Source organism: Camelus bactrianus, chromosome 10 (assembly GCF_048773025.1).
Source record: "Camelus bactrianus isolate YW-2024 breed Bactrian camel chromosome 10, ASM4877302v1, whole genome shotgun sequence".
In the NCBI taxonomy this organism is placed as follows: domain Eukaryota; kingdom Metazoa; phylum Chordata; class Mammalia; order Artiodactyla; family Camelidae; genus Camelus; species Camelus bactrianus.
In genome coordinates, this window is record NC_133548.1 from 4,923,300 (window position 1) to 4,945,184 (window position 21,885).

A 21,885-nucleotide genomic window follows, 5' to 3' on the forward strand; every position below is an offset into this window, starting at 1 on the left:
TAAAAAGTTAAACACCACTTACGTATAGCCCAGCAGTCCCTCTCTTTAGTATTGATCCAAGAGAAACGAAAGCATCTTTCCACACCAAGACTTGTATTCACATGCTCACAGAAGCTTTATTTTTAATAGCCCCAAACTGAAAACAGCCCCCATGCCAAACAGCAGATGAACGGATGACCGCAGTGTTGGAGCCACAGAATGGGAGCCTGCTCAGCGGTGAGCGGACGTAACCCAGCAACAAGCCAGACACGAAAGGGTACCCACTGGATGGTGATGTTTACATAACAGTGTTGTTGCGATCGGTGGTGGCTCGCCTGCAGAGAGGCCCCGAGAGGACAGCGAGGTGCCGGAGGTGTTGCTGACCATGATTGCGGTGCTGGCGGTGAGCCGGCCGTGAGCACTGGCGAGAACTGTGCATTTAATATGAGTTCATTTTTGTGGTATATGTTATACCTCAACGTTCATTTTTTTTAAGTGATGATGTAATCTTCTGGGCAGTCAGCACTGCAGACTTTTCAATTTGGAGGGGTCTTAAGAGATTGTGGTCCCCTACTCACGGACAGGCGGGGAGCAGACCCAGGGATGTGGTGGCCTGACAGGGTCTCACTTCCCTCCAGCGCTCGTCCCTTTCTTTCACCTCCTCTCTCCACTTGCTAACGCCCCGGGGGCTTTGTGCTTTGAAGGAGGAGCCTTTTGTTCTCATCAGTGTCTGTAGGGTTCAGGGTCAGTGAGACCGTGAACCTCGGTGGTGCCAGACACGTAGACAGGAGTCCCGGCTCTGCCTGGTTGGCAGGGCTGGGCTGGCCCAGCCGACAGGCTGCAGACACTCAAGGTGCAGGTGAGGCCCACGCGGCGCCGGCAGCGGGAGAGGGCTCCTGGGAGCCGCAGCAGCTGGGCGCCGCCCTGCTCTGTGCCGTGGGGTGGGCGGGAGCCCCTGGTGAGCCCCCTCTCTTCTGTCTCCTAGGAGTATGCCCAGGCGAGGTTCGACGCCTATTTCGACCAGAAGAGGAAGCTTGGGGTGTGACAGCGGGAGGACCTCAGACACTTCCTCCCTGGGCTGTGGGCGGCCGAGCCCGAGGGCCCCGCTGTGCTCCGACTCCTGTGCCTGCGGCAAGAAGGCGTGGACATCTCGCTGCCGAACACACGTGTATGATACGAAAGACTGTATTAAAATTGAGTAACATTTATTTCATATCTTGTTTACGACTCCACTAGGACCCTGACCTGAGACCGGGAAGCAGAATTAGAGTACAGTAGTGCAATAGTGCAGCGCCTGCCTCCTCCTAATCTAGAGAAGGCGCTTTCTACTCGGGGCCTGAAGCTTTTGGTTAGCTGTGGCGAACGGCAAGGTAGAGTGTTCCTGCAGGGGCCTTTTGGGGTTAACGTTGGCCTTTGCAGGATGTTAATGGACCAGGCTCCCTGCAGGTAACTGCGTATAGACTCCGCTCACTCCTGAGGGCAGCGCTGGTCAGAGGCAGATGGCCTCGCCCTGCGGCCTGACTGGAGGCCCTGAATGTGGTTCCCTCGCCATCCTGGTCCAGGGCTGGGTGCAGACTGCCCAGCCATGCGGGGTGCGAGCTGTCATCCCCAGAGGTCAGGGTGGATGGGGCTCCTCCGTACCTGCCGTCCATTCCTTGTTGCCCTAACTGGACGCGACCCCTGTCAAGCCTGCTAACCGAATGTGCTTTGTTAACCCCGAGGCCGCAGAGAGCCAACTGTTGGCCGGGGGGTCGGGGAGACACGTGGACACACAGGCCTCCACCCACCTGGCTGCTCTCCTGGCGGGGCGCGGGCTGCTCTGTCCTGCCCTCTGAAGCCTTCCCTGTCCATCTCCACTCAGCCTGGAGCTGGGGGCTCTGCCACACGGCTGTGCCCGGCCCAGGCCCCAGGCCCCAGGCCCCTCAGAAGCCTTTTGAGGCCCCTGGTGCCAGGTGGGGAGAGGGACACCCTGGCCTCGGCTCTGAGGCCAGCTCTCCCTGCCGCCGCTGCTCCCCAGTGTCCCTCCCGTGGTCGTTCTGATGGGAGACAGCAGCCCGAATGTGGAGCGTTGGGGCAGGGACACAGAACAGCTGTGAAATCCATGTATATTAAATGTCCTTTGGGATAAATTCTTTTTTTTTTTTTTTACTCTGAATTCTTATTTGAATTGTTTTTTGTGCATACATTTCTGCTACCACAAAGACTGTACCATATACAAATAAAAAAATAAAAGCCTGTCCTTCACTGTCACCCTTGAATGTGTCCTGAGTCTCAGGAAGGGCTCCACTTACCTCAGTGTGCTTATGCGAGGCTCCCAGTGCCGCTCCCCAGATGTGGAGACCTCTGGAAGGGTGGAGGGGAGCACTGGATGTCTGGGAGGAAACTGAATGGCTGGGCCGGGGCTGGAGGGAGACTTTCCACTGCTTGTCCTTCTAGACATCGCAAGGTGAGTGTGTTTTGATATCCAAGCAATAAAAGATACTGCACTCTGTGTAGCTCACTTAGAATAAAGCTCCCAATTCCTGCCTGTGCCCATGAGGCCCGTGTGGTCACCCGGCCCAGCCAGCATTGCCCTCCACCCCATCTTCTGCCCCAGCCCCTCTCTTCCTTAAGACAGGCTCACTCACATCCCTCCACGGTCAGCTCGGAACCCCCTCTCAGGCCTTTCTAAACCTTCCCCCTCTGACGTGGCACTGCCCCTTGGCCACCTGCCCCACGTGCTCACTGGCCGTCGCTTTGGTTCTCTGCGTGTGGAGCTCCTGGGATTTCACCACTCACTCATCCTCCTGGATGAGATGAGCAGGGATCAGGCTGGTCCTCACTGCAGGTGTCCCCCTGTCCCTGTATCTCCTGCTGATGACCTCCATGTCCCAGGGTGCCCACTCCAGTGTGTTTACACGTGCTGCTTCCCCAGCAACCAGCCTTGTCCAGCCAGGCTGCCAGCCATCCGGGTGTCAAAACCAGGGTAGGGCCCACCAGTGTCTCCCTGTGATCACACCTGCTTCCCTCCAAAAGCCGTGCCACGCTTGGTGCTGAGCGTCTGCTTCCTCCGTCACCATGCCTCCCTGCTGCCTCACCCTCAGTTCTCTGCCCAGCTCTACTCCCCAGGAAGGTACAGCCTGGGGCCCTGGGCTGGGTCCCAACCCATCCACAGCCCTCCTGAGTCACACACACAGCTTCATCTGTTCCTAACCAGATGCTGTGACCAACGTTTCTCGGAGCCATATCTCTGCCAGGCCCGTGGGTTGCCATGCAGCCCCTGGTAACCCAACCCGGCCTCTGGGGCCCTGAGCAGGGCAGTCCTGGACCTGAGGGACAGGCACCTCCCAGCAGCTGCCAGGTGAGAGCCACAGTGCCGGGCCAGGCCTCTCTGCCTGCTGTGCCCAGGGTGTCTCTGCCTTCAAGGCAGCCTTTGTTCCCAGGGCCTCCAGCCGGAAGAACCACTTGGCAGCTCCTCTGTGGGAGAAAGTGAGGCCTCTGAGAAGCACGGGCTCTGCCTCCCAGCCGGGGCAGGGGAAACCCAGCTGGAGAGGCCTGCAGGACGGCACCTCCCACCCCACCTGCAGAAGGCCAGCCTCAGGGGAGCAGGACTGCCCACCCAGGGAGGGATGGGGGAAAGCTGGCCCCTGGCTCGGCACTTTTCCTGACCATCAGCCTGTCCTGGGCTGTCCTGGACAGCCTCTGCCCTTGTCCAGAGGGAGGTGGCCTCAGGTGTGACCCCGCTGCCCCACACTGGAGTGCCAGGTCAGGCTCAGGTGTCCCAGGCTGCTCTCTGGTCCAGAGCATCCTGAGTGCCTGGGCCAGTGCCAGCACAAGGACATGAGCATATTGGCTGATTCATGCCAGGCACCCCCTCCACACCCAGGGTATCCCAAACATTACCTCACAGCCAGTTTGCATACCCCCAGGTATGGGGAGCTCACTCCCCCAGCCCAGCCTGAGAAGACACTCATTCTGAGCTAGAATATGCTGGGAACACCCCTCCCTGGGCCTAGTTCTGCCCTTCACCCCAGGAGTCTGAGATCATTGCAGATCTCTCCTGACTTCTTGAGGCCCCAGACCCCAAGCCAGTGCCTCCCACCTCCCCACACCTCACACCAGCTTCAGCTGCAAAGGCAGGTATAAGGGAGACAGGGGTAGAGGCTGGCATGGTGTCCATTAACCAAGAGGCTCCCAGGGGCAGGACCAGCTCACACCCAGCCTCCCTGGCCACTGGCCCTCCAGACAAGACCAAGACACAGTTCCTGGGCCTCCCTCCACTTTATTCCTTTCCTGCTCAGTGAGGTCAGGGCTGGGGCCACAGGTGGACACTATTCATCCTCCACAGCGAAGGCGAAGGGGCTCAGCTTGTAGCCAGTGCCCGAGTAGAACTTATTCTGGAACTCCACCCTGGGGATGAAAAGGGAGAGCTGGTCAGGGAAGCACCCCCTGCCCACCGTGCTGCCCAGGTCAGCAGCCAGACCACTCACCAGTGCAGCCGCAGCGCATGCAGGAAGGCGGAGAGCCCCTCCATCACCAGCAGGATGGCCACGGTCATCACAGCGAAGGCGGCAAAGATGGGGACCAGCACCACGGCCACCACGCCCATCTCGCGGCCCATGCTCAGGCCCATACGCATCACCATGGCCCACAGCACCTCCGACAGCTCTGTGGGTGAAGGAGGCAACCTTGGGGATCAGGAGCAATGCGGAGCCCACCCAGCCACCTCCGGGTTCTGAAGCCCTCCTTTCCTGTGGGCTGGCAGGGCGCCTCCTCTGACGACCCCTTTACAGACTAGGAGACGGAAGCCCAGAGCAGTGACCCGCCCACGCCGTGTGGGTCAGCAGCCATGTGTGTGTGTGGAGCGGGGGACAGATCCAGGTCTGCACCCATGGCCAGCCCACCCACTGGTCACTCACGGGTGTGGGCCAGGTCACTCACGGGCATGGGCCAGGCTCAGGGCCCAGAGGCGCAGGTAGGAGGCCGTGTTGGAGATGCAGCCCAGGCAGAACTCGATGGTGTGGATGGCCTGGTGCATGAACACCTCGGACAGGACAAGCTGTGGGGACAGGTGGCAGTGAGAGGTGAGCCAGGCCGGCCCCGGCCCCCACTCGGGAAGGCTCCACACCCACCTCGACCTCCTCCTGGTCCCCAGGGCTTTCTGCCTTCTCCTCATCGGAGCCCTGGCTGGCCATGGATGCTTCAGGCACGTCCAGAAGCCCGGTCTTGTCCTCATTCTGGAGGTGGGGGCAGCAGCATCAGAAGGCCCCCAGCCCCAGATGCCACCCTTACTGCCCAACCCCCGTGCCCTCCCCACCCCAGCCTCTACCGGCTGTCGCCTCCTCCGTGAGTGGCGGCGGTGCTGCCAGCGCAGGAACAAGGGCGTGCCGAGCAGCAAGACGGGCACCATGGCCAGGGCCAGGACCACCAGTGTGGACTGCACCACCTCCTGCAGGCGAAGGGGCGAGCGTCAGGGCCCCCCTTGTGAGCCAAACGCCAGCTTAGGCCACACGATTCATGGGGTCCAAGGAGCCTGCAACCCACTCCGTGTGGAGTCTTCTGGGGGAGAAGGCACCCAGGCTTCCAGCACCCACGGTGGGCCACCCCTGATGAGAGCTACATGCAGTCCCTGGACCTCCCCATCTCACCGCCTCAGGCCTGCATCTGGTTCTCAGATAAGGACACAGCAGCTCCGAGTGGCCCAGTGACCCGGGACCCTGAGGCGCGGTGGGGGCCCGCTGCCCTGCCCCAGCCTACCTGCCCAGGGAAGAGCGGCTGGTTGGTGGGGCTGCGGGAGAAGAGAAACATGTTGATAAAGTGGATGAGGATGCTGGGGGCGGAGGCAGCGCCGGCGGCCATGATGCGCAGCCACTTGTAGGCGATCAGGAAGACGAGGTAGCCGAACAGCCCCAGCAGGAAGACCAGCTCGGGGAGGGTCTCCAGCAGCAGCCGGTGCCACTGGCCAAAGTGCCTGGGATGGGAGGGGAGCCGGGTCACCAGGCTACCCTGGCCCTGCTCAGCCCCCCACCCCCCAGGACCCCCTCCCTCACAGGTGGTTGAAGACTCCCAGGACCACCCCGAAGGTCATGTGGGTGACCCCCAGGATGACGGACATCTTCATCTTGAAAGAGTTGAGGAAGCTCAGGTGGTTGACAGCCAGGCTCCAGATCTAGGGTGGCGGGAGGGGCAGTGTCATGAAGGGGGCCCCCCAACCCCAGTCGCTTGCAACAGCCTGTTTGCCTCCTCTGGGGCCTCAACACAATCTGCTGTCCGCCTGCCAGGGGGCAGCAGAGAGGAATGGTTAACACACCCTGGGCCCCACCCCAGTTCTTCCTAGCTCGGTGACCTTGGGTGCGGAACCTCCGCCTCCTCACCTGTAAGATGGGGCAATGCTGGTGCACCTCATGGTGCTGTCACGAGGACTAGACATAAAATCAGTTCAGTGAGGGCTCCAAGGGATCCTGGCACAGAGGGGGCTACAGAATGCTGCCCTTATTACAACACGCTTCTCTACTTTTTGAGGTGGCTACAGTGTGGGCCCTGCCAGGCAGGCCCTGGTCAGTGGGGCCCATGCCTCCTGCACCCAACCTGGGCCTGGGGCTCAGGAGGGGCTGGGCGAGGAGGGAGCCCAAGACCTATGTCCCCACCTGCACCACCCCTAGTGGGCACGGGACTCACGGGGTCGATGCCAAAGGGGTAGGGGCCCAGGAAGACACCGGTGACGTTGGGGTCCAGGGCGAGCAGCGGGTGCTGGGCCAGGAACGCGTCACTGTGACAAGAGGGGGCGGGCTGGTCAGGGGTTCAGGGGCTGCGCAGCGGCAGGGCCACAGGGCCAGACTCACCTCCAGCCCGACTGGTTGGCCATGGCCGCCACGCTCCAACCCGAGGGGAAGATGGCCGTGGCGCGGCTGAAGCACTCGTTGTAGATGAAGCCGGTGTAGACAGAGAACAGGCCCATGAGCAGGAGCAGGTAGCGGCCACCAAAGAAGGTCTGCCAGATCTGGGGGTGTGGGCGCTATGAGAGCCAGCCCGGCCCCCTCCCACGGCACCCGGACTCTTAAGCCTCCGCCGCTCCTCACCTCATTCTGCGCCGTCTTCACGGCCGGCCGGTTCTCAGCCAGCACCATGGCCAGGGCAAAGAGGAACATCAGCAGCCCGTGGCCCACATCACCGAACATGACGGCGAAGAGGAAGGGGAAGGTGATGATGGTGTAGGGCGCTGTGGGCAGAGGGTCCACGCGGTCAGCCAGGACCCCCATCCCTGCACAAGATGCCACAGAGACCCCCAACCCAGACTCCAGGACCTCAGGAGATGCGAAGGTGGTGTTTGCCAGGTAGGGACGCCAGACCATTTGCCTGCATTCAAGAGCCAGCCACTTACTAGCTGTGCAACCTTGGGCTAGTGTCTTAACCTCTCTGAACCTCCATTTCCCCATCAGCAAAATAAAGATAACAATACCACCACTGTATAGGGTCATTATTATAAATGAGTTCATCCATGCACAGTACCTGGCAGACCATAAACATTCAATACAGAGTTACCAGTTCTAGCTATTCTTATTTACAAGAAGAGCTTTATGCAGAAGCACAGAGAGCCCAGCGGCAGTCTAGCTGGCAAGTGGCGCAAGTTCCAGAAGGCCGAGTTGCTCACTTAACCTCTAGGGTCTCAGTTTCCTTTTATTAAAATGGAAAAAATTTCTTGTAGGTGTTAAGATTCCAATGTACATCCCTGTTATGGGTTGAATTGTGTCCCCCCAAAAAAGATACATTGGAGTCCTAACCCCTATAGCTTAGACAGTGACCTTATTTGGAGGTACAATCTTTACAGATGTAATCAAGTGAAAATTAGGCCATTAGGGTGGGTCCTAATCCAATACGACTCGGGTCCTTTCAAAAATGGGAAATTTGGACACTAGACAATACAACAGGAGAATGCCACACAAACATGAAGACAGCTCTCTACAGCCAAGGAAAGAGGCCTGGAACAGATTCTCCCTCACAGCTCCTAGCAGGAACCAACCCTGCAATACCTTGATCTCAGACTTCCAGCTTCCATCAGTGTGGAACCTGCTGTGGCGGTTTGTTACAGCAGCCCCAGCAAACTAACACCTCCCCAAAGCTACTGCTCTGAGAGCTGACGGCGATCAGCGCCCATGGGTACCTGGCGATCAGGCTTGTTCTAACTGGACTGGCACCTCCTAACGCAGAATCATGGGCAGGCAAAATGGGGAGTGTCCTTTACATTCCAGAGCTCTCTGCGAGCTCAGGCCGAGGCCAAGCTTCACCTAAGACTGGCCCTGCTCAGCTCTCCCCGCTACCTGCTCCCACATTCCAAGGTCCCTTACTGGTTTCTCCTGGGAGCACCTCCCTTAATAGACCACTTGCAACAGAGTGCCCATCTCAGGGCCTGCTTCTGGGACCACCTGACCTAAAATGGCACCAAATTCTAATCTCTCAAAAAACTCAATGCGTGTATGTGGGTGGGGGGATCTAGCTCAGTGGTAGAGTGTGCGCTGATCTGCAGCCTTTGCCGATTGTTAATCTTTCCAACACTGCTCTGAGGGCTGTACCAGTATCCCCATTTCACAGACGAGTAAACTGACGCTCCGAGAAGCTAAGAAACTTGTCAAGGTAGGCGAGGAAGACCTCCAATCTGGGCCATTCCTACTGCAAGGCTGTTCTTTGCACAACTCTGCTGGCTCCCTTGTAAGCTTAACAAGGGAGGCGTTCTAGGGGCAAAGATGAAGTCCCAGTGCTGGGCCCCGGGAGCATGATGGGGAGCATCCCAACCTCTCGTCACAGGACAGGACCTGCCCAGGGCAGAGATGCAGCCCTCCCAGGTCTCCACCCAAGGCGGCAGCTGAGCCTCCTGGAGACCTGTGACGTGGCAGACTGTGCCTCTCACCAGGGTTGACCTCCTGGTAGCGGCCCACACCGTAGGCGTCCACGATGCCCTGGAAGCTGGCCGTGAAGCGGTTGGTCCGGATGAGCGTGGGGGGCATGTCCCGGCAGGGGATGCGGTGAACCACGGCGCTCACGCCCGCCTCGCTCTGGGGCATCCGGCAGGCAGAGGGACAGACGGACAGATGAGACTGATGGCAGGGGCCTTTAGGGACCCTCAGACCCCCCCAGCCAGGCCCAGCTAGAGATGTGGAGCACCGTGGGAGCACCGTGGGCACCCAGGACAGCCCTACCTCTCTCTGTGAAACAGAATGACCTGACCAGCCCCACCTGCTCCAATTTAGGGGATTTAGGGAGAGCCAGAGATTGGACCAGAAGTCATTTGGGAAATGGAAGTGTCCTTCTTCCCATCCAGGTGGCCTGGGAGAGGGAGCCCCGTCGCCACAGGTAAGCACCTACTAAGGTGACCCTTGGAGGCAGGGTCAGCACACCCACTTCACAGATGAGCTCGAGGCCCCCTCCACTTAGCCCAAGGTCACAGGGCCAGTGCCTGCGGAGCCCAGATTTGGACCCCATTTCCGACTTTTAATGCCTAGTGTAGCCTCCAGGGCATGAAGGCCCACCCCAGGGCCTCTGGGAAGTCGGGGCAGGGAGAGGGCTTGCTGGGCCAGGGCCATCATGGGGGACCTCCTAGAGGAGGGCAAGCCCCATGAAGGCACGGTGCTCTGGGCACTGGGAATGGGAAATGTGCTGTGAGGGGAAAACCGACCCTGGCCTGACAGCCAGGGAGGGTGGGAGACCCCGACGCTCACCGAGCTGTCCTGCAGTGCCTGCTGCAGGGTGGGCAGGTCCTGTGTGGCACACCAGGCCTCTGCGATAAGGCACTTGTGTGTGGTGCTCACGCTGCACTGGTTGAGGGCCAAGTACACCGCCTTCATCTTGCGGATCTGCACCTGCCAGGGTGGCAGCAGCCTCTGCACCCGGCCCAGCACCTGGCTCAGGAAGCGCTCTGTCTCCCCCAGGACCTGAGCACAAAGTGGGTGGTCAGGAGGAACGAGGAGCGGGACTTGGGCATGGTGGTGGGGGAGTCAGGAGGAGAGGGGCAGGGGGAAGGCCGGGGTCCAGCCAGGCTGCAGGTGCCCACCTCCTGGAGCTCATGGCTCTGCTGCTGCAGCTGCTGCAGGGCCCCATGGCGGGCCTCCTCCTGCTCCGCGAACGGGAAGACGTAGCAGTGGAAGCTGGTGGGGAGGAGGTATTGTGAGGTTGGGGGTCGGGGTTGGGGAGTCCAGGCTGTGCAGAGGCTGAATCTAAGGGGACGCTATGGGGCAGGGCAGGGGGACAGGGCGGGCTCAGTGGAGGTGACACGCAGGGGCCTGGGCACAAGGGCAGCAGGTGGCCAGCCCTCCTCGGGGGCTCACCAGTCAGTGATCTTGCGGATCTTCTGCCCGATCTGCTCGCCCCAGTAGGAGATGAGGAAGGTCATCCAGGTAGCAGGCTCACCCTGCGGGAGCAAAGCCTCATTTACCCTGGCGTCCAGGCCACGCCCAGGATGCACCCCCGCCCCTCCCTGGCCCCAGTAACCCCCAGGCCGCTCACCGTCACGGGGTCCTCCAGCTGTTGCTCCGTCTCCCTGAAGCTGGCAATGAGGAAGCCACGGCAGGCCCTCCAGAGCAGGCGCTCCAGGGCGGCGGCCTTGTGGGGTTCCACCGCACCCGCCACGAAGCTGCGGGTCCAGGCAGGGCTGGGCAGGGGCTGCGCCAACCTCCCCCGCCTCCTCCCCGGGCAGGCCCGGCCCAGGAGGGTCAACCAGGCACACTGCCCTCACCCCATGGGGCAGGCGGGAGCCCACCAGACAGGGCCAGGAGAGGAGAATCCCCCATAGGCAAGGAAAATTCCAGGCCTGAGGGAGGAGGCAGGGGACAATCTGAGGGTGGGTGCAGGAGAGCACTGGACAAGGAGTCAGAGCGGGGCCCGGGCTGACTCCTGTGCTGACAGGAAAGAAAACAAAGCTGTCCCTCACTTACTTGACCCTCAGGTCCTGGTGCAGCCCCCCAGGGGACTGGAGCAGGGGGGTCCTTTCCAAGGGACTGTCTGTGTGGGTGGCTGCCAACTAGAAGCCGAGAGGCACCGTGAGCCCTGGCCCAGATAGGACCTGGCACCCCTCCCCTCCCCGCACGCCCCCAACCAGGGCTGGGGCTGACCTGGGAGCCGTGGCCCTGGCCCAGCACGGCTGAGTGGAGCTGCAGCTGGTGCAGCTGGGCCCGCAGGGCCTGCTGGTTGCCCCGCACATCCCGGAGCTCCTGTGCCAGGCGATCCGTCTCCTCCTGGATGCGCAGAAGGTCGCGGGGCGGGGGCGCCAGCAACACCCCCTCGGGTGGAGGCAGAGCCAGCCCAGCCCGCCGCACCTCCTCCTGCAGGAAGGCTGGGTGCAGAGGGAGGTCGCTCAGGGGCCACCACCAGCTAATGGCCACTGTCAGCCAAGGGTTAGCTAACATCTAGGAGATTCCAAATGCTACCCCAAACTCCACTGGCCACCAGCTAGCTGACTCACTGAGTCCAAGATACCAGAAAAACCCCAGGCCAAACTTGCAGGTCTACTCCCCTCTCTCTGAGCTCGAGTCCCTCTCCGTCCCAAGTCCCTGGGTCACTTCCAGGCCTCAGGCCTCGGTCCCACAGTGGTCTCCGGCACCAGCCCTAGCATTGCAGGGCCTGGGATGAGAGCTTGCACTGAGGTCCATGCAGTACCTGCCTGACTACTTAAAGCCTATCAGTCAAGCTAACCATTAAACAGACATGCTCCATCTTCCCACCTTGCAGGGTCCTCCCGGGGGGGGGGGGGTTCCAGAACAGGACCCAGGGCAAGGGTCCTTCTTGCCCTGGTCCAAGAAGGAGCTGCTCCTGAGGGTACCTGACCCTAGTTCCTGGGCCTCTGCCCACCCAAGTCCATCTGCTGCAGAGTCCTGTCCATGCCTCTCCCCTGCTTAGAAACCTATGGAAGAACACCCCAAGATCCCAGCTGTCCTGTCTCTCCAGGGCCTCGCCTGGACCTCCCATCTCTGCCTTCCATCTGGGTGACCCAGACGCTTCCTTTCAGTCCTAGCTCGACTGGCACCTCCTCCAGGAAGCCCACCTGGGGTGTGGGCCTGGGGTCAACTCACTGAAGGTCTTCTCCAGCTCTTCACAGCGTCGAACGTCCACCACAAAGCGTCTCTGGAAGGCACTTACGGAGGCATTGAGCTGTGATTGCCACACAGAGGGGTCAGTTTTCTAGGCCGGGGGCCAAGGAGGCCCCCCACCTGGAGCCCAGGAGGCCTGGTGAACCCAGGATAGGGCAGTAAAGCCTGCCTTCCTGAGAGCAGAGTATCTATGGCAGACGCTGCCAGGACTCAAGCAGAGCCAGGGGCCAGTAGTGGGGAGATGGTCCACCATCTGAGGCACCTAAGGACGAGGCCTCCTCCATGCCCAACCCGGCCCCACTCACGTCTCTGAACTCCACAAGGCCCAGCTCCCCGAGCTGGCTCACACAGGTGTAGGCAGCAGCTGTGGGCAGGAAGAGCTGGACCAGCACCACCTCCTCGCTCCGGAACATGGAGCCCATGGCCCTGGGGGTGTGCAGGGGGCGGGAGTCTAGTTTGAGGTGGGTCACGGGCAGTTCCCTACCGGGTAGGAATTCTGTGCTTACACAATCCCGGAAGGCACTGCTACCACCCCGACCTGACCGATGGGGAAACTGAGGCCCAGGATGGCTCAATGGGGTGCTGAGGTCACACAGGAAGTAAGCAGTGCTGCTGGGAGTGGAGCCTGGCCTGGCTGACCCCACAGCCAGAACCACAGTCCAGCTCCAAGCTCCTTCCCAGCTGGCTCTGCCCTGTCCGAGACCCCTGCCCCCCACCCCTGGTGGCTCCTGGCAACACTGGCTCTTCTCACATCTGGCCCCTGCTCCTGCTATCCCTCCTCTATGACCTGCCCTCACCGGAGATCCTATACACCCACAGTGGCCCCAGGACAAAGGTCACCTCCAGCACTGGCCTCCTGACCACCACGGCCAGGAGCCCTCCTTTCTACCCCACAAAGCATCTGTGACAAGGAACATCAGGGCTGATGTCCGCCTGTCTCCACAGGCAGCCAGAGCCCTCCTCCCTCCCTGTGGCATCTGTGTGTGCTGAGGGGTGGGGGCCTCCCCAGGACCCCAGCAGAGAGGACTGGCAGGGGGCGCTGATGAAGAGGGACCTTCCCCTGAGGCCTGGACTGCCTGGAAGCCACCGCTGAGGGGTGGGGCGGGAGGAGCCCTTCAGGTGTCGAAATAACAAAAGTGAAACTGTGGAAACTGTGAAATGGGCAGGAAGGGCCAGGCCTGGCCTTGCTCAAACACCAGCAGGGGAGGGCCAGGGGCCTCCAACGGGCTGTAGACACCCAGCCCACAAGCCAGGACTCCATGGCTTCTGCTCTGGGGCCCACTGCCAGCCACGTCCCTCTGTGGGACTCAGTTTTCTTAGCTCTCAAACCGAGGTGGGAGGAGACAGGCACAGGGGGAGGGGGCAGGCACAGGGGGAGGGGGCCACTTTGAGGGTGAACATTTGGTGCCAGAGTGCCCCAACTGCTACCTGGGCTGGCTGGGGCCCACCTAGCTGGTCACTTCCTCCCCTGGGCCTCATTTACTTAAGTATAAATAGGAAATGCAGCCCCTTCCCCAGCCTGGGCCCAGGAGAGAAGAGAGAATGCCGAGAGACAGCTGGAGAGAGACAGCTGGAGGCCATGGGAGTACTGGGCCCTAAACAGGGAAGGGTGGGCAAGAGGGCCAGGGACAAGGGCTCCAACCCCTGGCCAAGCTATGATTAGCTGTGTGACCCTGAGGGAGTCTCTCACCCTCTCTGGGCCTCCACTTCCTCTTTGGGTGAATGGGACTTGACCACCCAAGCAGAGATAGGACCTGGTGGGAAGGTAAAAATAACCAGGGCCTCCATGTAATCCCTTCACCCATACTACCTCATTTAAATCTAACAGCAGTCCCTGGGCTGGGGGGGGGGGATGGTCGCCACCGTAGCCTTGTTTTATACATTGATCAGTAGATGGCCAAGTCAGGAAGGAGCCACACCCTTGGGTTGCAGGTTTGGAAGTCTCAGCCCACATATATGCTCAGGGGATGGCTGTTCTCTGCCCTGGACACCCCAAAAGGCTGGTCTGGCCAAATGGGGGGTTGCAGAGACCTGAGTCTGGGAATCTGGGTGGGGCAGCAGGCCGGGGCAGTAGCTGTGGCAACTCCAGCCTGGAATCCCTGCTTCACAGGCCCCTGGGCTTGGGCACCTCCCTCGGCTGAGACAAACTGTGGTCAGCAACGGTGTGCAGGGACCATTTGCTCATCCCCTCCCCCTCATCCTCCCTGGCCCCTGTCTGAACCCAGCGCTACCCCAGCAACATTTATGGAGCAAATGAAGATGCCTCAGTCCTGTGGTCTTCAGAGTCCAGACTCTAGACATTCTGTGCCCCTCTCCTCCTCCTGGTCCCTTGGGAGGCTGGAGGCTAAGGCCAAATTCTCCAGAAACCCACCAGATCTCTCCTCTGAGCCCCTGGCCCGTCATGATGAGCGGGGTTGGAGGAGTGTGTCTGCATTCTCCTCTAGCTCTCTCTTCCTAGTTGGGTGGGCCTCAGTTTCCTCATCTGTAAAATGGGTCCCTCCCTCCCTGGAAGATGCAGTAGAGAAAGTTCTGAGGGCCTTCAAGCCTGGCACAGCTGAGCTCAATAATTGCTGTTACAGGCTATTAACACCTCATTCTACTCCTCCTCCTCCTAGTCGCCTCTGCGGCCCCCGCACGGCGTGACACCCATCGGGCCGGTGAGCCGGCGGGCTGAACTGCAACTACTAACCCAGCTGGGTGGGGGCGCCAAGACCCACTTCCGGGGTCGGGGAGTGGGCAGAGGGAAGCGAGGGTGGCGGGCCGAGCTGGGAGCTCTTCACCCCCGGCCGGGGCACTCACCCGGTGTCGGCCGTTCGCAGCTCTGCTCCGCTCGGCTCTCTGAGCTCTTCACTCCCCGCCGCGGCGCCCACGCAACTCACTTTCCCCGACGGGCGGGGCCGGGGGCGGAGCCAGGGAAGCCCCGCCCCTGGCCCTCCCGGAGCCTCCTCACCGAGTCCTGGGAGCCGGGGTGGGAGCGGGATCCTGGGCGGAGGAGCGCGGCAGCGGCGCAGCGGCAGAAGTAGGGTGGGAGGCAGGCCCTGGGCTGAGACCTAGCTCCAAGACCTCGCGCCAGCCTCGCTTCCTCGCCTCAGACTGCGGGACCATTCGGAGCCGTGGGCCGCTTAATCTGGGCAGAGGCCCGGAAACGGGAGCGGAGACAGTGACTAACACCAACCGGGCACATCTACACGGCCTGGATGCGGGGAGATGTCCAGCCCAGGCCCAGCTCGGCGGCTGTGGGATAGGATCTCCACCATCTAGAGGGCTCACAGGGCCTATGGCTTATAGGACCCCAGTATGCTCAGGCCTGAGGCCCAAGCCCCACGTGTCCCCACCTCTGGGACCCTTATGCGTGAGTCCGCAGTTACACAGGTCCTTACATCTTCCGGCTTCTGACCACCCAGGACAGGAACCTGGACTCCAGGCCCAGTTGTCTGTGCCCTTGGGTGGGTGGCTGCCCCTTTCTGGGCGTCTTTCCTCAATGGCAGGACACAGGGCCAGGACACAGGCCCCGCACCCAGCAGGGGCTGGGCAATGCTCTGCCCAGCTGTCACTCCCCTGTTGTGTGTCCCAGTCACCTTGCTCCTAACTAGCTCCACGCAGTTGGTCCTATCCCAGCAACCCAAACCTGGGACTCATGACTGACCCACTGCCTGCACTTTGGACAGGCCAAGACTGTACCCACTGGGGACCAGAGCAACACAGGGATCATAACTCTGATGATCCCTGAACCCCCACAGGGGAAGGGCCACTGAAGGGTCAGGGAAGGGCAGGCAAATGGAACCCCACAGCTAGGGGCTGAAAACAGCCACAGCCAAGATTAGTGTCTTCAGGGAGGCCTATTTTCAAGGGGGAACCTCTACACAACCATACTGAATACCAGTGGGAGCCTCAGGTCAGGGGAAACTGGAACTGTTGTGTTATAAAATGGTGTTAGAGCTGCACCCTGACCTGTTAGTAGGGGGAAGAATCAACTCAGGAGCTGCAGTCTCACCCACTTTGAGTATTCCATTTACCTGATTACAAAGGCTCCATGTCAAGTATCTAACACCAGTTGTCTGGGAAAAGCAAAATGAGGTGATACAGGATTTTAAAGCCTGTCTCTTACAACTGCCTTGTTTTTGGAGAGTTCCTGCCTCTGGCAGTCACCAGGACCAGCAGTGTTAGACTTGTGGACACTTCCTGGCCTCCAGTCTTCCTTTTTGGGCCTACACTTCTCACCTCTGTGCCATTTTGTAGGGGCCCCAAAACCTTGGCCAGTGGTGGGGACCACACAGGTCCTGGGCTACCTCTGCATCAGATGATCCAGCCTGGCCTGGGAAGGAAGCCCAGGTATCAGCTGGTGATCTGAGAAAAGGGGCTCCCTGGGAATGAACTGGGCAAAGGCTTCTTTGCTGCAGGCCTTCTCCGAGCCTTGAATGTGCTAACATGCAGTGCCTGTCTCAGAGGGGAAAGGGCACTTGGAGTATTTCCCACACTTACTGGTCCACAGAGCACCCTTCCTCCTTCTTTCCAAGAAGAATCTTGGGAGATTTGTTTTGTAAAAAGCACTTTTGGAATTGACAGAGAAAGGGAACCTGGAGATCTCAGACTTGAGTTAGTTTTTTCACCTGATGTATGTTGTGTGATCCTGAGCAAGTCGCTTCACCCCTCTGAGCCAGTTTCCTCCTTGCTGAGAATCACTGAAATCCCCTCACACTGCTCAGCGCCAAGTTAAAGGAGGCTGTTTTGGCCTCTTCTACTGGCACTGGGCTTGTGTGCGGCCCTAGAGGGAACCACATCACTTTGCTGAAACTACAAGCAGGAAGTCCTGAGCAGCAGAAGCCAAGCCAGCAGCCTGGTCTAGGGAACTTGGGGAGGAAAGGGGATGTGGCTGGAGAAGCAAAGCCAGCTCAGGGGCAGCAGGGCCTGTGTCACCTCCTCATGACTGTCACCCCCCAGAGTAGGCTTCCCCCTGTTCCCTAATGAGAATGCCTTGGCCTTTGTGAGTTTCTGCTGCTTGATATATTTCCGCCTGAGGCTCTATGTCCTTAGGGGCTTAGTTGTGGGAGGCCCTCGGGAGAGGGGAGGCCCCCACCCCACCCCTTGGATACCTAGAATTTTGAGAACAGCTGACTTGAGCTGCCCTCTGGCAGGTGAGCCTTGGGGAATATGTACGGGGGGCGACTCTGTCCAAGGACCTGGCCCCATGGAAGGACCCACAGGCCGTGATTGGACTGCGGACGGTCCCGACCTGGACAGCAGATTCATGACAGAGGCAGTGGGGGAATCAGAGCTTCTTTATTGGGCAGGAGGGGCCATGGGCCGGCCGGCCGGGCAAGTCAGCGGTAGAGGTAGTCAGCCTGGATGTTGGCGGCGATCTCGGCCTCCCACTTGTCCCCGTTGTTGAGCAGCTTCTCCTTGTTGTACAGCAGTTCCTCGTGCGTCTCCGTGGAGAACTCGAAGTTGGGGCCCTGTGAGTGGGGGAGCAGGTGCAGCTGCCCCGTCAGGACCCCTGCGAGGAGCTCCCGCCCCGGCCTCCCCCACCGCCGGGCCCACTCACCTCAACGATGGCGTCCACGGGGCAGGCCTCCTGGCAGAAGCCACAGTAGATGCACTTGGTCATGTCGATGTCGTAGCGCGTGGTCCGGCGGCTGCCATCGGCCCGTGGCTCAGCCTCGATGGTGATGGCCTGGGAGGTGGGCAGGGTACTGTCACCTGCCAGCCACAATAGCCCCTGGGCACAAGATTCCCACTCCTGGGGGACTGGTTCCCCGGGGGCCTACAGAGCGGACCCTGTCATCCACTCTCAGCCCGCACATGCCTTTGCTGACTCCTCTCCTAACATGGCACGGCTTTCGTTGGCCTCCAAGGGCACACCCTAGCTGACATTCTCTTGTTTGTTAACTGCTGGCATCTTCTGCCCAAGAATAAGCTCCACGAGGGGAGGGCTGTTGCCTGCCTTGTTCACCATAGCACTTGCCCCAAGGGGGTCTCAGCCCATAAAAAATGCTCAATTACTATTGGTTGTAAGTTGAACAACCCTCTCGATTACATCTAGCTATCCCCATTTAATGAATGAGAAAACTGAGACTCAAGAGAGGTTGAGGGGTTGCCCAAAGTCACACAGTAAGTGAGGGGCAGAGACTAGAGACTCGTCCTTAACTCTCAGTTCCTGGGTGCAGCCTTGCACCAGCTGGGGAATGGGTGGCCTGGGGTCTCCCACAGCTGGAAGCTCAAAGGGAGGTGGCAAAGGCCCTGAGATGTCTCCAGGAGTGTAATGCCCACCACTCACAGTAGGACTTTTGGCTAGTAGCCTCATCTCTTTGTGCCTCAGTGTCCTCATCTATAAAGACAGAACCAAACACCAGGCCTCAAAGGAGCAGCAACCAGGGGCAGTGAGGGCCTCGGCTGTGGCGTGTGTCTTTGGGTCCAGCCCCTTGAAGGGCACACAGGCAGGGCTCCAGAAACTGCTACTATGTCTACGTAAAAGTGGAGACCTTCGGGTGCCACCTTGTGGCTCACTGCCTGGGTTCCATGCCCCTGACCAGACCTCCAAAGGCAGGACCCTCACGTGTCACGTGGCCTGCTCAGGGATGGAAGCTTCACTCCCCTGACTCACCGCCTCTGAGTGAGCTCTAGCAACAAGGCCTCATCGTTCCCATTCACGGAGAGAAGTGGCTCAGAGTGGGAAAGGGACTTTCCTAGGGACACACACCCAGCAGGGGCCCAGAGTTTGAGCCCAGGTCTGCCCTGCTTCACGCTTACGGCCTCCCTCTCCCAATGGCAGGGGCTGGGGTGGCAATCAGTTAGGGCCAGGGGCTCACCTGGGCAGGGCAGACAGCCTCGCAAAGCTTGCAGGCGATGCAGCGCTCCTCCCCTGACGGGTAACGGCGTAGTGCGTGCTCCCCACGGAAGCGGGGGCTCAGTGGGCCCTTCTCAAATGGGTAGTTGATGGTGGCTGGCTCCCGGAACAGGTAGCTCAGGGTCATGCCCAGGCCTGTGGGCGGCATGGGCATGGTTGGCAAGGGCCCCTCCTCCCTAACACATCTGTACCCACAGTAGCCTACCTCCCCTCTCCCCCCAGGGCCTACCTCGGATGAGCTCGGTCCACAGCAGGGTCTGAGCTGCCCGGTCGGTCACTGACTTCATATCCATCGAGGGCTCCCGCATGTTCACATATTCTGCAGGGAAGGTGGTCAGAGAGGCCATGGTTGGGGACCCCACACAGGACCTCCCCAAGAGATTCAGTTCAGAGACATGAGGCCTGGCCCTCCCAGGCACAACAGATGGGCCTGTTCATTCACCAAATGTTCCCTGCCTCAGCAAGCACCCCTCTGGCCCTGAGCAGTCCTTGCCTGCTTCTCCCTGCGTCTGTGTGGCCATCCAAGCCAGTAGCTGAGGAGGGTGGGAAGAGGCTTGGGTGCTGGGATCCTGTTGAAAAGGCACCCAAGGCTCACACCTGGCAGGTCCCTCTTTATCCCATGCAGGGAGGATCTGGGTCACACTGTGTAGCCACAGAGAAGGCCCCCTGCCCCCTGCAATGAGAATGTGCCTCCAAGAATCATATTCAGTCTTGATCACTATCCTCTTTTTACAGAGTAGAAACTGAGGCTCAGAGAAGGGGAGCCCCAGCAAAGCCAGGACTAGAACCCAGGCCTTCTCCCCTGCCTCTAGCAGGACCATGATCAGAAAGCTGGAGGCTGGAGGTGCCCCGGGACTCACTGTAGGTGGCTGCAACCGCGCTGCTGTGGAGGCTTCGGCCACTGGGATGCCCTGCAAGGAGAGGGGTTATGCTGTGCAGATGTGACCTCACGCCGGGGGCTGGGCCCATACCCAGAAAAGGCTCCCTTGGTCCTACCTGCACGTGCAGCCTGGGCCAGGGCCCGAAGCAGCATGGGTGTGGTCAGGCAGCGCATCTGTGGGCATGAAAAGGGAGGCAGGCACAGGTGGGTCCCAGACTGACACCCCCAGGAACTCTAGCACTTTGATCCCAGTGTCACTGTGTTATCTTGTCCCCTGCTCACCCCCATTCCTGTCAGAGGGGCAGACGGCCTTCCTGTTCCTAGCTGCAGCCCCTCAAAGCCTCCAACCTGACCCAGATAACACTGCCAACCGCCACCAGCATTTACTGAGAGCTCACTGAGCCAGGCACTGTGCTGGGGTCACATGCACTGCCGCTTTGTCCTCATGACGACCCCACGAGGGAGGCACAGATGAGAAGCCACAGCTGGGTCGGTCATGTGAAGTGATTTGCCCTAAGTCACACACGAAGGGGGTGGGACCAAGAAGTGAACCCAGGCCAGACCCCTCCCTCTACACCTTCAGCCCTCCCCTGCTGGAACTCTTTAAAGGCTTAAATAACCCTCAAGATCAAATTCCTTTCCTCAGCATCAAGGCCCTTCGGGAACTGTCTCCCAGCCTGCCGGTGACCTAGGGCCTGTTCTTTCATCTGTGAAATGGGAGGTCACGAGAATGAAGGGAGTTCGAAGATGCCATGGGTTTAGCTCAGAGCCTGGCACTCAGCCAGAGCTCGAGTGCCCCTCCCGTGACCTGTGACCTCTAGCGGGCTCATCTCTATTGACCGCTGACCTCAGTGCCAGGCGCCCAATCCTGCACCCTCCCCGACCTTCCTCATCACCTTTGACCCTACGGACGCAGGCGGCGCATGCGCCCGGAAGGTGCCGGTTTCTCGGTCCAACCGCTGCACGCTCAAGGACACAGAGGCCGCGGGTCCCAAGCGGGCCGAGAGGAAGCCCGGGCGCGGAGCCAGCGGGGCCAGCGAGGGCCCCACACTCGCCCCCGACACTGCCCTGCCCAGGCCGGGCCTTAACAGCTGAGTCTTGAACACCCACCTTGAAGCGCTGCCGTTCCTTCCTGTGAGGAGCGGTCTGTCCGCCGAGAGGCGGAGCCTAACATTCCGGGACGCTGCCATTGGGCCGGCTGGTTTCGCCTTTTCCTCGCGTACCCTTTATGCTGTGGTCTGATTGGCTGGTGGCGCAGCCGAAAGAGGCGGGATCAAAACAGTCTTTTCTCCGATTGGCTAGCGAGGTAGAGCGCCGCCGGGTTGGATTGGATAGGCTGGTAAGTATGGATTCACGAGCCCCTGGAGGCGGGACATCCGATGCGTCGTTTAAGGAAGTGGCTCCAGGTCGGGTCGAGTACCCCGGGCGGAGGAGACCCGTGAATTGTGTGGGAGAGGGACCCTGGAGACTGCGGACAATGAGAAGGGCCTCTGAGGCCGCCTGTGTGTTGGGGGGAGTGGAAGGTGATCAGGGACGGCTCCCTGGAGGAGGTGATGTCCAAGCAGACAGCGAGAAGGAGTTGGTGAGAACAAGAAGGGCCAGAGGGCATACATGCCCAGCGTGTAAGCAGAGGTTCATCCAAGGAGGACACATCATGTGCCTTAGAAGCGGACGAGGATAGGCTGAGTGCGGGGAAGCGGGCAGGACTGTGGCAGAGCCTCCCAAGGACTGTTACCAATCCAGACTTGTGGGCCAGACGGAGCCAACTGAGGGCTGGCATGGTCCAATGAGCTTTGGGAAAATCAGCGGGTACGCTGAGGAGAAGGGCTGGGCCTGGGGGAAGAGGGTAGTGATGGATGGCCTTGGGCAGAGCTAGTGTGTGGATCGGGGAAGGTCTGTGGCCTTATAGAATTATCAGGAATTGCTCACAATGGGATTTGGAAGGTGAGAAGGGAGTGTCCCCAGGAGGTCTGGGAGTTTGGTTTTGGCGGCTGAATGGATGGGGGACCACTCCATGGCATCAGGGCCCAGGAGAATGAGCAGGAGGACAGGGAAGAGGATGGGTCCAGCATGGGACATGGTCAGGGGAAGGGGCCCAGGGTCGGCCACTTGGGGGACAGGAGCAT

The 21,885-nt window shown here is 60.2% G+C and overlaps 3 protein-coding genes across 11 annotated transcripts in view; 1 reads left to right on the plus strand and 2 right to left on the minus strand.

Annotated features, from left to right (window-relative positions):
• Nucleotides 1-2,229, plus strand: part of CHKA (choline kinase alpha) — a 55,557-nt gene extending 53,328 nt beyond the window's left edge. For 4 of the 7 annotated variants that reach the window (XM_074371619.1, XM_074371613.1, XM_074371617.1 and 1 more), the window contains one exon: nt 965-2,229. In XM_074371619.1, coding sequence (XP_074227720.1) covers nt 965-1,181 — 217 coding nt within the window. In that variant the 3' untranslated portion in view covers nt 1,182-2,229. The remainder of the gene's footprint in view (nt 1-964) is intronic. The other 3 variants (XM_074371616.1, XM_074371620.1, XM_074371618.1) reach the window with 1 other exon arrangement.
• Nucleotides 2,230-4,224: 1,995 nt separating this feature from the next.
• Nucleotides 4,225-14,966, minus strand: TCIRG1 (T cell immune regulator 1, ATPase H+ transporting V0 subunit a3). Its single transcript, XM_074371612.1, has 20 exons — nt 14,835-14,966; nt 12,341-12,461; nt 12,018-12,096; nt 11,061-11,281; nt 10,884-10,969; nt 10,456-10,582; nt 10,278-10,360; nt 10,004-10,097; nt 9,672-9,884; nt 8,864-9,008; nt 7,038-7,177; nt 6,801-6,958; nt 6,637-6,727; nt 6,009-6,127; nt 5,716-5,929; nt 5,288-5,407; nt 5,091-5,195; nt 4,900-5,017; nt 4,449-4,626; nt 4,225-4,368 (listed from the first exon to the last, which is right to left on the minus strand). The coding sequence occupies exons 2-20, from the start codon at nt 12,455-12,457 to the stop codon at nt 4,290-4,292; spliced, it is 2,487 nt and encodes an 828-aa protein (XP_074227713.1). The 5' UTR covers nt 12,458-12,461; nt 14,835-14,966; the 3' UTR covers nt 4,225-4,289.
• Nucleotides 14,967-17,296: 2,330 nt separating this feature from the next.
• On the minus strand, nt 17,297-20,967 carry NDUFS8 (NADH:ubiquinone oxidoreductase core subunit S8). Of its 3 annotated transcripts, none has more exons than XM_074371621.1 (7): nt 20,870-20,967; nt 19,876-19,933; nt 19,740-19,790; nt 19,109-19,198; nt 18,842-19,014; nt 17,578-17,706; nt 17,297-17,488 (listed from the first exon to the last, which is right to left on the minus strand). In XM_074371621.1, the coding sequence occupies exons 2-7, from the start codon at nt 19,931-19,933 to the stop codon at nt 17,357-17,359; spliced, it is 633 nt and encodes a 210-aa protein (XP_074227722.1). In that variant the 5' UTR covers nt 20,870-20,967; the 3' UTR covers nt 17,297-17,356. The 3 variants fall into 3 exon arrangements, with proteins under 3 accessions (XP_074227722.1, XP_074227723.1, XP_074227724.1); XM_074371622.1 differs by lacking the exon at nt 20,870-20,967 and adding an exon at nt 20,656-20,863; XM_074371623.1 differs by lacking the exons at nt 19,740-19,790; nt 19,876-19,933 and having other exon boundaries at nt 20,870-20,948.
• Between the last annotated feature and the right edge of the window lie 918 nt (nt 20,968-21,885).

What these genes read in the sequence shown, in the direction of transcription:
- TCIRG1 (XM_074371612.1), bottom strand. Translation starts at nt 12,457, where the DNA reads ATGGGCTCCATGTTCCGGAGCGAGGAGGTGGTGCTGGTCCAGCTCTTC. An exon ending in GCCAGGGCCACGGCTCCCAG is followed by an intron (nt 10,970 to 11,060) that starts GTCAGCCCCAGC and finishes CTCGGCTTCTAG; the next exon opens with TTGGCAGCCACCCACACAGA. An exon ending in AGAGCCATGAGCTCCAGGAG is followed by an intron (nt 9,885 to 10,003) that starts GTGGGCACCTGC and finishes CTTTGTGCTCAG; the next exon opens with GTCCTGGGGGAGACAGAGCG.
- NDUFS8 (XM_074371621.1), bottom strand. Translation starts at nt 19,933, where the DNA reads ATGCGCTGCCTGACCACACCCATGCTGCTTCGGGCCCTGGCCCAGGCT. An exon ending in CGCGGTTGCAGCCACCTACA is followed by an intron (nt 19,199 to 19,739) that starts GTGAGTCCCGGG and finishes CCTTCCCTGCAG; the next exon opens with AATATGTGAACATGCGGGAG. An exon ending in AGGCTGTCTGCCCTGCCCAG is followed by an intron (nt 17,707 to 18,841) that starts GTGAGCCCCTGG and finishes CCCACCTCCCAG; the next exon opens with GCCATCACCATCGAGGCTGA.